The sequence below is a fragment of the Anoplophora glabripennis genome, unplaced genomic scaffold, assembly GCF_000390285.2.
Source record: "Anoplophora glabripennis isolate ALB-LARVAE unplaced genomic scaffold, Agla_2.0 scaffold820, whole genome shotgun sequence".
NCBI classification, from domain to species: domain Eukaryota; kingdom Metazoa; phylum Arthropoda; class Insecta; order Coleoptera; family Cerambycidae; genus Anoplophora; species Anoplophora glabripennis.
In genome coordinates this window covers 87,477-99,821 of record NW_019417809.1, presented here as the reverse complement: position 1 = coordinate 99,821, position 12,345 = coordinate 87,477, and the positions used below count along the sequence as shown (strand labels likewise).

At 35.9% G+C, this 12,345-nt stretch overlaps 1 protein-coding gene across 1 annotated transcript in view; it reads left to right on the top strand.

The window, feature by feature from the left end:
* The window catches only part of LOC111692491 (multiple epidermal growth factor-like domains protein 8), a gene marked incomplete at its 5' end in the record, with an annotated part of 113,739 nt that extends 104,000 nt beyond the window's left edge, over positions 1-9,739 (top strand). The window contains 2 exons of the mRNA XM_023456532.1: positions 7,887-8,244; positions 9,615-9,739. Coding sequence (XP_023312300.1) covers positions 7,887-8,244; positions 9,615-9,739 — 483 coding nt within the window. The remainder of the gene's footprint in view (positions 1-7,886; positions 8,245-9,614) is intronic.
* Positions 9,740-12,345: the final 2,606 nt, after the last annotated feature.

Sequence of the window (12,345 nt, the reverse complement as noted above, 5' to 3'; positions counted from 1 at the left end):
CCTACAATAGCAGGATTTTCATCAAAATCCAAGTTTTCTATTGGTAGCGTCCGCTCTTGTTGAACTACCTTCATGGTTTGAAGGTGCTCTTCGAGGTACTTTCTATAAATACAGGTGCCGCTATCGACTTACATCATTTCTAATGCCGCTGCGATACGGTGAAGGTGTGTTAAATTCGCTAACAGATAAACTACCATTTGAATTACATATTCCTGGCGGATATCAATTCTGCGGACCAGGTAACTAGAGTAAATAATATTAATAATACATTTAATTATGTTTTTCTGTTCATTAGGAACAAAACTTGAGAAACGCTTAGCCAAAGGTCAAAAGGGCATTAATCCTTTGGATTCTGCTTGCCGTGACCATGATATAGCATACGCTCGCAATAAGTCTGTAGAAGATAGACATAAAGCCGATTGGGTGTTGGAGAATAGAGCTTGGGACCGTGTTAAATCTAAAGACGCAAAACTAGGAGAAAAAGCAGCCGCTTGGTTCGTAACTACGGCTATGAAGGCGAAACGTAATCTCGGCTTGAAAAGGGGAAATAAAACCAGAGACGTATCAAAAATTGCAAACAGTTTAAAAAAATAACAGCCTAGTAGTTCATTGAGAAAAACTGCTCTATCGGCTTTAAAAGCAGCAAGAATAGCAGTTAAAAGGGTTGGTGGTAAGAAAAATATTCGCATACCAAGAATCATACCGCTCCCCGCCGGAGAACACTCTGGAGGCTTCCTACCTCTTCTAATGCCTATACTAGGTGCCCTCGGAGCCATCGCATCGCTAGCGGGGGACGCGGAGGCTGTTGCGAAGACCGTAATCGATGCTAAAAACGCAGCAAAAAACTTATGGAGGAGCATCGACACAACGAAGCCATGGAAGCTATCGGGGCTAAAGGATCCGGCCTCTATTTGAGAAAGAATCGACACGGTGGCTACGGTTTATTCTTGAAAAAACAAAAAAACTGCCAATAAAGCTACCCAATAAACCACTGTCTGACGGGGACCTGATTAGATACGCCAAACGACTACGAATTCCATTTTTTCGAGGCGTTTTCATGCGAGACACCTTACCATCTACAGGTCCGCGTCTCCGAGAAGGTGCCATTTTAAATTTAGACTTGAATAAGAATAGAGGCACTCACTGGGTAGCTTATAAGAAAAACGGCAACGACGTAGAATACTTTGACAGTTTCGGCCATTTGAAGCCACCAAAGGAACTGGTTCGATACTTGGGAGCTAATGCAAACATAACCTATAACGCAGATCGTTATCAAAATTATGATCAAATAAATTGCGGACATCTATGTCTGCAGTTTCTCTATAAAAGCAACGGTACCAGATGAAATTTGTCAGTCATGTCTACAATAGTGGCGCTAAAGAGTCATACGTCCACACTAACACTCAATTTCAACCCAATTATACGTTTGGATCCACAACTCAATTACGGCTTGGCTCTTCTTTGTTTTTACTCGTACAACAGCATACCCAACATCGAAGCCAATCAAAAGTTTTACTTGTATGAGAGCAACGAAAAAAACAAAAACAAAAACAAGAAAGTCGTTATAAAATTTGACGAGGGCTCATACGAGATTCGAGACATTGAAAATCATATAAGAAAGGAATTAAAGATCGACAAAGACCCCAACGCTGATCAGATATTTTCTCTAAAACCTAACAATAACACTCTAAGGTGTGAAATATACAGCGATAAATACGCTGTGGACTTTGAACCCGAAGACAGTTTCGGTAGGACGTTGGGATTTTCAAACAAATTCCTAGAATCCAAGAACCTTCACAAATCGGATTTACCGGTGGATATTATAAAAGTACATACCATCCACCTGGATTGTAACATTACTTCGGGAGCCTTCTACAACGATAGACCGTCACATACTATATACGAGTTTCCTGTAAGGGTCGACCCAGGATTTGCCATCGACGAAGAACCAAATCACCTCATCTATCTACCGATAAATAGAACTGAAATAAGCACGCTTACAATCGACGTGTTGGACCAGAATTTCGAACCCGTTAATTTCAGAGGTGAAGAAATCATCATTCGATTGGAGATTAAGAAACTTGAATAATGCTAGTTTTCAACAACTCTCGACCTGATCATATAAAGGAGCCGCTATCGAGGTACGCGTCAGTATCGCGGTACTCCTCTCACGATAAGGTTGCATTCACTAAGCCTCTGTCTCTAACGAACACCTTGTTCCTAAAATCTCTGGGTTATAATGTCATCGCATCAAACGTTCGATCTTTTTCGCCGTCCCTCAATGGACGAATCCATACAAAAGGTGGAATGGCGAACGTATTATCCATACGTAAAGTCCTTCAGAAACAACGACGTCATTGAAATCATCATCAATCAAGCCGATGTTTTCGATGCTACTTACGACGGTCAGATACTTATCAGCGGGAAGATTACAAAGGTTGGTAATGGAGGCGTATCGTTCGTAAACAACGCAGTGGCCTTTATGTTTTCGTCAGCCACATACGAAATAAACGCCAAAGAACTGGAAAGTATACGTGAAGTTGGTCTAGTGAGCACCGTTCGCGGATACTTGTGTTATTCCGATGAGGATTCCAAGCACTTATCTATAGCCGGATGGAATTATCCTGATGCACCAACTCTAAACGCCGATGGAACTTTTAATTTCCTCGTCCCGTTGAAGCATATTTTCAATCTTTTCAACGACTACCGCATGGTAACGTGTAGCAAGCAATGTATTAAATTGATAGGAGCCAGTAACGATTCCAATTGTTTCTTGGTTAAGGAGAAGGTGGTTACCGATAAAACCACAGTGACTCTGGATATTCAAAATATTGAGGTTAAAATTATACGGCTATACCCTAACGACGAAATAAAACTTAGCTTACTAAAAGCCATCAAAGCTGATACGCCCATATTGATACCGTATAGACACTGGGATTTGCTTATGCTACCTGCGCTCACACCTGGTGCTACAAAAGAAATGTTGGCCGTTAAGACTACTTCTGCGATCGAAAGCCCTAGATACGTCATCGTCGGTTTCCAGACAGCCAAACAAAACAAATTTACAGAAGATCCTACACACTTTGATAACATCGATATTACCAACATTAGATTAACGTTAAACGGCGAGAGCTTCCCTAACGAGAGGATACGATTAAATTTTGCAAAGAACGACTACGCTGAAGCTCACTACAACTACACCGAGTTTTATCCAAGTTACTCGAATACGCTGCTCGAGGCGGGACGAAAGCATAAAATCGTCTACCGTGGACGTAAGATTGGATATTGAAGCAGCACAAGGTTTTCCTGATAATACTAGTTCCTATTGCATAATTGTACATGATTGTATCATGGAACACCTCCCACTTAGCGAAATCGTAAAAAATCTAGCTTAAAAAATAAATCTAAGTAATTGTTAGTTAGTCGTTTGATAATCGTCCGAGATGAAGGTTGTGGCGCTAGACATCCAGGGCTTTATGTTACTGAGTACCGATGGAGGTTATGAATTTTATCCTAAGGAAATCACGATTCAGGATGCACGCCAAGTGAGCCATTATTTGATTAAACCGCCTACAAGTTTCCATAGATTATCTCGACTGAATCAGAAGCAAGTAAAATATACGGAACGAAATATCCACGGCATCCGCTATTCATCTGGAGACGTAGAATATAGTGCGCTGAACGCTATACTTGAAGATCATTTGCTGTGTACCGATATAATTTATGTGAAAGGACGTGAACAGCTGGATTATTTAGAGAAAATACTACCGCAATTGGTTCCCTCCAGCTGGCAGCACTTACCCAATGTGGTAAACGTTGAAAAATGTGAAAATTACTGGGATAACCCCCCACCACGTTTCCAAGTAGATGTACTCCGTTGTTCATATCATATGAATCCAAATAAAACAGTCAGGTGCAGCAGGCGGAACTGCGAAGATCTTTTCGTTTGGGTATACAACCTATTGCTGCAATGAAGAAGAAAACAGTTACTTTCGACGAATCTAAAAATATAGTGCATCTAATGAAAACGTGGACTTTTACATCTACTGCAGCTCAGCGTAGATACTGGGAATTTTTTGCTGCGGATAGATTCAAGAGAAGAATTGAAACGACTTCTAAAATTCTCAAACCATTATTAGATAAACATCTTGAAAAAATTCGCCAACTAAAATCCGAAATAACACCCTCCGACAACCAATGTAAAATGGCTAAACAGTTTCAAAAGATGAACATTCAAGACAAGTGGGATGATGTATTTACGAATCCTCATCGATTTTCCGCAGCGAAGAATGGACCTACATCTACAAGAATTGTACCAATTACGTTATAATATTACATTTATTATATTTTAATATGCTTAACATATGTTTAATTGTCCTTGTTTGTTTTATTTCCTTTCTCCCTCTACCTTTCATGTATAAGAACAACCAGTTATAAGACTTTACAAATCATTATGTACCTCATTCATTTATAGACAGTGGTCTGTTGCTTAACAACAATGGTCGTTTAACGTACCAATTTCATAATGTTAACTACTAAGTACTATACAATGTGTTGTACGTACATGATATACACAACGTACACGAAATGTATACGTGCTACAGAAATGTTAGCGAGAATGGTATATGCCCATATACGTTAATTCAGATGAGACGTAATATAGTTAATGGTGGTAAGCTGAGGGTCTTCGGGGCGTCAATTCCGGAACATTCTAAATTCTACAAGTTGAGAATAACGTTTCAAAATAAGTCGATTGGAGATTTTGATACCTGGAGGTATCCAGGTATCCTGGACCTATTTTAAACTGCTCCGATTATAAAGATGTATACGCAGACGCACTCATCGTAGCGTCTGAAAATACGAAAACAGATTTGAATACAATTTCTGGACTTATTTACTTTATAACAGTGGCTACAATTGTATTAGTACTGAATTATTATTACAACCCTACCACCTCCATTGTATAATATTCAAGTTGTTATCAGGAAACAAAGGGACTAGAAACACAACATTTGTTCTGTAAATTTAATCATTAGATCCAATTATTCTTCAGTATATCATAGTCATTAGTCAAGTGTAGCAATAGGTGCTTTTAAAGAGAGCGTAATGTCTGGTAGGAAGCCAATCGAAGTTATGCCAAATTCCGTTCCTGAGGACGAATGCTGGGGACCGCCTGAAAAGGTTTGCCGAATATGTCGAAAGCGAGAACGAAACGTTATTTTTCTACCTTGCGCTAATATGAAAGTCTGCTGGACTTGTGGAATGCATATAAAATGTTCTACTTTCAGCAACAGTTCGAATATGATATTAAATAACTGTCCCATATAAATCATGACCTACCTTATGCCAATAAATAGATATAAATTTTTGTTTCTCGTTTCTTTTTCATATATCTATCGAGTCAGGTTGGTCGAGTGGTTAAGGCGCCTTGTTTAAGTCTTGGTTCCCAAAAGGAACGTGGGTTCGAATCCCACACCTGACATAAAAAATGTAATAAAAAAAATAAAATAAAATGATAAAAATAAAAAATGATAAAAATGTAATTGCCTCCGGTGAGATTTGAACTAATGACCTCCGGTTTACAAGACCATTGCTCTACCACTGAGCTAAAGAGGCTCATGCTAGGTTTACTAGAAAGCCTGCATATTTGCCAACACTACAATTATAAAGGAAATAATATATCAGGTTACAGTTTATACTAAAAAGCAGGTTTGAACCAGGAAAAAGCAGATCTAAACCAGTAGAAAACAGGTCTGAACCAGTAGAAAACAAGTCTGAACCTGTGGAAAACAGGTTTTAAATTGAGGTGACCTTGACCCCAGACGGTCAGAGGTCGATGACATACCTACGAATGGCAAACTCTCTTGGAGCTACTGGAACGTTTGAAAACAGATTTCTTCCAAACAACCCTGCAAGGTTGGCCTGATGAGTATGAACCTGTGACTCATCATTGTGGAGATTACACGACAGTTACCCAAATAGTCTATGAAAATATGAAAATGGTGCAAATCATAAAATACGACATGTGCATCGATCTTTTCCTTCAAGATGTTGAAGAACTGTTAAAACTCGATACTTGTGTGCTGTCACATAGAATAAATATGTTAGATTCTTTAGACTTTTGTCATTACTATCATAATGTGTTAGATATTGTAAATGATTGGATAGAGTCTAACAAAATTTCTCTAAATATAAATGAAATTATAAGTTATTTTTGTGATGTATCTAATGATAATATATTAAGTAATGAATATCTTTACTTTTATCAAACTAATGTACCGTCTGATATAAGTAATAATTTAAAATGTTAAGTAACATGTCCTTTATGTTTTGATAACCTTGGTAACCTCCTGCATTCCAAAAAGCTAATAACAACTTACACTAGTCATATCAGGTTATAGTTTATGTTAAAAAACAGGTCTGAGGCAGGAAAAAACAGGTCTGAGGCAGTAGAAAATAGGTTAGAACCTGTATAAAACAAGTCTGAACCAGTAGAAAATAGGTCAGAACCTGTAGAAAACAGGTCTGAACCTTGGACTCGAAAGATGCAATACCGGATAAGACTGACGCAATGCTGTTAAAGGAAATAATATATCAGGTTAAAGTTTATGTTAAAAAACAGGTCTGAACCAGTAGAAAACAGGTCTTAACCTGTAGAAACTTGACCTCGAATGATGCAATACCAGATAAGAATGACGCAATGCTGTTTGGAGGTCATTGACCTCCCCTTATCGTGATTGAATTTTAAATTTACTACCAACTGGCACTGTGACGTCACTTCCATGCCGCCATGACACTTCTTGTATGACGATACTTTCATGCCGCCATGATACTTCTTGTATGACGTCACTTCCATGCCGCCATGACACTTCTTGTATGACGATACTTCCATGCCGCCATGATACTTCTTGTATGACGTCACTTCCATGCCGCCATGACACTTCTTGCATGCCAACACCCACGCATCTCTTGCACAACCACAATGCCCACAAGAAGCCGTTGAAGGAGCGATGGACACTGGCCATCGAGTTTGTGACGTCATTTGGTGTGGCGCAGAATCGGCCTATTATATCTACTAAATATTGATTGTTAATTAAACTATTGCTTCAGTTAACCGTATTTGCATTAAAATCAAATAATTTTAATTGAAAGTTTTAACGATGTGTAACAATGTCATTATATCAAGTTAGGACCGTTTTATAAACTTTTTCTGTTGCTATTCCCATTCCCGCTACTTGGGAAATCTGGAAAAATTTAAGAGGGTCTTCCACCAGTCAATCACCAATAGTAAACGATTTAAGGAAGTTGAACAGTTGAACAGGAGAACTGTTCTTCTGTTGAACTGTTCAAATTCCCTAAATCTTTTACTATTGGTTCTTTTACATTAAAGAGTTATATTATATATATTTTTTTAAATTTGCACCCCCATTTTGAGGTACAAGTTAGTAGGTAAATCATTTTAATTGAAGTTACCTTGAAGGTAACTCCCCTGCGTTGGTTCATTTATGAATCACCTTGTATATTGCACCAATTTTTCAGTCATTAAATTTTTACAGAGGTGCAGTTATCGCTATCATTACTTGACATAAACTAATGATTTTTTAGCAAATTACTCGGTAAAATTATGTTGATATACTGGAATCTTTTCTTTATTTGATATTTCTTATGAAAGATATAAAAGCATTTTTGACGTGTCGTGATAAAAATTTTTATTTAGTTATCGACAAAGAAAATTAATATATGGTTTTTCAGATTTTATGAATATGAAATTTAAAAAACTGTAAAATTCCCTTATGATAAAAATGTTTTAAGTAACTAAAGAAATAAATAATCTACGGTTCTTTTTTTGCTTTAACAGGGACACTGTACATGCACATTTGTTTTAGGAATATCACAGCCTAGAAACTACCAGATTTTTTCTTATTTTACAAGCACTTGAACAAACAGATGTAGACAAGAAATTAACCTACGGAATAGTATTTTCTCGACAAGATCAACTTCACATTGACTTGTTTGTTTTTTTCTCAGTATTTTTTTCATGCTTCTTCTTGTTTCTTGCTGCATGTGTCGTTGCTTGGAAAGCCAAGCAGGCTGCGGATGTACGGAGGGCTAGAAGACGTCATGTTGTAGAAATGCAGCATATGGCTAAACGAGCTTTTGCTACTGTGACCTTAAATTTATATGTCAAACTGGGGCCAAAGAAATCCGCATATGATTTGCGACCAGTTGCGGTGGAACCTACAGGTAATTTTACATTTTCTAAAATGTGTGCTTCCTTAAATATCAGTCACAATTTTAATCAATCATCTTAAATACGAGTATGATATAAAATATATTCTTTAAAATATAACATAATTTTCAGGAAAACTAAAACATCTCAATAAAAAATCTGTTCTTGATGAAGTACTTATATTCATATATTATCATTTAGATTTTAATTACGGTATCAAATAGTTGTTGCAAAAAATTGCTAACAAGGTAACTGTTGTGAGGATGGGCACCGTCATGTTGATAAAATACTTTTCTGTAATACGCGAGAGGTAAATTTTGTAAATATGTAGCTGTTTTCAAAATTTTGTAAAATGTTTAAGTACTGCTTACCTACAAAAAAAAAATGGTTTGAAATTTAAAAATTACTCAAAAAATTCCTGTTTATAGTTTACCGTTTAAGTTTTCTTCATATAAACGAATTGTTACCACGATATTCATTTCTTACAGCTCAATAAACGTTTAATTGCCAGTTGAAAAGTTTGCATCATAAATCTATTTGCGTTCGTCACTCCAACAATGGAAATTACTCCTATTAGTCCTGTAGCCAGGGGGGTCCCAATTGCCTCCTTCATTTAGCTGGAGATACCCAAGTTTTTTTTGTGTATTTTGCAGAACACGAATTTTTTGGGTAGAAGTTTGCCCGGATGTCGATAAGTTTTTTATTAACAAAAAATTTGCAAAATACTGAAAACTTAGTTTTTGCCAAAATAAAAAGTATTTTCTTGTTCTTTGACACATTTCTCGCAATTTTTTTGTTAAACGCATAGTTTTCGAGATAAACGCCGTTAAAAACTCGAAAAATGCGATTTTTGCAATTTTCAATCATTAATAACTTTTGATTGAATAGTTATTTTGTAATTCTGCTTACGGCGTTTGAAAGTTCACGTTAAATATTACAAATTATGAGTAATTGCAGTGTAAAAATTTGTGTTTTTCCACTGTTATTTGAAGCTATAAACAAATAGCTTTTGAGTGTACAGAAGGATGCGCCGCCATGTATGTAAGAGAGCGGTTGCCTTCTTACAGGCATTTAATACACGATTCTCATTTCTAGACCAAAGAAACGATGAAACTGAACGAAACATTAACAATTTAATGAAAATTTGCAATATTACAATAATTAAAATTATTATACAAGTTTAATAAATAATAATTATAAAAACACCTAAATTATACGATGTTAATTTTTTTATTATCGTTTATAAATAAAACTAATTATATAATTTGTATAATTGTTGTTGTCGTTGTTGTTGTTATTGTAGCTGTTACTATTGCTGTTGCAGTTGTAATCAATAGAGATTTACTCTATAACTATACTATAACTCGTTGTTATTTAACGACAGCAACAGCAGCGGTAACTACAACAACTAATAACTACTACTGCTACTACGGCAACAATGACCGCAACAACAACAACAGAAGGGGCAGCATCAGCAAGATCAATAACAGCAATAACAACTACATCTGATCTAAGGCAACGATGTTGATAACGCTCTTAAATCTTGTTACTTGAACTGGTTTCCTTAGTCGACAGTATAAGGAGGATACGAAGCGTTCTATCGAGTTAGGAAGGAAAGCTTTGACTACTACAGTAAGGAATCTCTGACTACTTAGGAATACTCTGATTATAGATTAAAGGAGTGAACTTTAGTTGTCACTGTTGCTGCTGCTGTTGATGTTGTTGTTACTGTTATTGTTGTTGTTGTTGTTGTAACTGTTGCTGTTGTTATCAATAGAATCAATTACAACGACAGCAACTGCAGCGTTAACTACAACTAGTACTACAACAACAACTACTACTACTACTGCAACAACAACGACGTCAACAACAGAAGCATAAGCACCAGCAAGATCAATAACAGCAATAACAACGGCATCTAATCTAAGGCAACGATATTGATAACGCTCTTTAATCTTGTTACTTGAACTGGTTTCCTTAGTCGACAGTATGCGTAAGGAGGATACGAAGCGTTCTATCGAGTTACGAAGGAATGCTTTGACTACTACAGTAAGGAATCTCTTACTACATAGGAATACTCTGATTATAGATTAAAGGACTGAACTTCAGTTGTCACTGTTGCTGCTGCTGTGTTACATGTTATTACAGTCGTTGTTCCTGCTGCTGCTGGTGTTGTTGTTGTCGTTGTTGTTGTTATTGTAGCTATTACTGTTGCTGTTGCAGTTGTAATCGATAGAGATTTACTCTATAACTATACTATAACTCGTTGTTATTTAACAACGCCAGCAACAGCAGCGGTAACTACAACAACTAATAGCAACTACTACTGCTACTACGGCAACAACGACCGCAACAAAAACAACAGAAGGGGCAGCATCAGCAAGATCAATAACAGCAATAACAACTACATCTGATCTAAGGCAACGATGTTGATAACGCTCTTAAATCTTGTTACTTGAACTGGTTTCTATAGTCGACAGTATGCGTAAGGAGGATACGAAGCGTTCTATCGAGTTAGGAAGGAAAGCTTTGACTACTACAGTAAGGAATCTCTGACTGCTTAGGAATACTCTGATTATAGATTAAATGAGTGTACTTTAGTTGTCACTGTTGCTGCCGCTGTTGGTGTTGTTGTTACTGTTGTTGTAGCTGTTGCTGTTGTTATCAATAGAATCAATAACAACGACAGCAACTGCAGCTTGAAGTTGTCGAAAGCAATAGTAGTGTAAGCTTCTCGATCAAAATGATTTGGTATAGGAGTATTATTTACGGAATTCGATAATGTAAATGATGCTAATTGTACTCAAATTCTTCTAATTTCATCATAAGAAATACTAAGACCAAGACGATTCAAAATAGTTATAGTATTTTTACTTTTTGTAGTGCTGTATATGTAAAGACCTAAACGAACATTCTGGGGAGTTCTTTTATAACCATTTACCATAGTGAACATGACCTGATACAAACTTTTAATTTTCAACAATTTTATTAAATCTGTCATAAGAATCACAAGCGTTAAAATAATCTGATAAATCAATAGAAAACGGTTTCCTACTTTTGTCTACGAGCTTTTTCACGTCGGTATTAAACAAAGTAGAAAAAAATTTTTGAAAGCATTCTGAAATATCAAAATTCTCTCAGGAATTTCGTAAATCTGCTTCATCACAAAAAGAATATTCGAGCCTAAAATCAACTTCTCTCAAAGAATTTCCAAAATCGATAGTACACTGTGTTGGACAATAAGCTTCTTCAATCACTTTGTTAATATTATTGCAATGAAATAACGTAGATTTTTTGGAATCTGTAGGATCAACAAATTTTATTTTGTCCCCAAAGTTATTAAACAAGATTTAATTTTCAATGTTTTTACGGAATTACATGGTTTTTGTTTTAACATTTTTGAAATATCTTCTAGGGAAAAGATTTTTCCTAATAAAAACTGAGCTTCGATGGTCTTAATGACTTCAACAATATCAATTTTGCAATCCTTAGAAATATTCAAATCAGAATATTCATTTGATACATTTGATTCATGCGAATTATCAATGGCATTTTCGTGTTGATGAATTTTTACGTTCGATATTGACTTTTTGTACTTATATTGGTAATTCCCCATGCAATTTTTATGATAAAATAACCCAGCTTGTGAGAATGATTCGACGCAAAGTAAATTTGCAGTGTTCTCAAAACTTTCATCTTGAAGAAAACGAGTTGCTTCAAACATTGATTTGGACAAATCAGGATTAGACATTTGGTATAATTCTTCATTTTTTTTCTTTTGTAACCGCAAATAAAGCATTTATCAGTATTACATTGTGGATCTAATTTTATTCGTTTCGAGCGTAGCAGCATTAAACTTTGTTCATCGTTTGTCTCTTCTTCATTTTCTTCTGCATTTTCAGAATTAAAACATGACTCTGATTTTTTGAACATCTGTAAACTTTTTTGATTTGTGTACGTTTTGTAACAATTATTCAAATGATACTGGAACGTACTTACAAAAAAATCCATACAAAGAAAACTTTTAATTTGACTGTACTTAAAAATACTCAACTGTATATTTCTAAAAAAACAATTCTTTGCAATCACTAAAAGTGAAATAACTGTATTTCAAG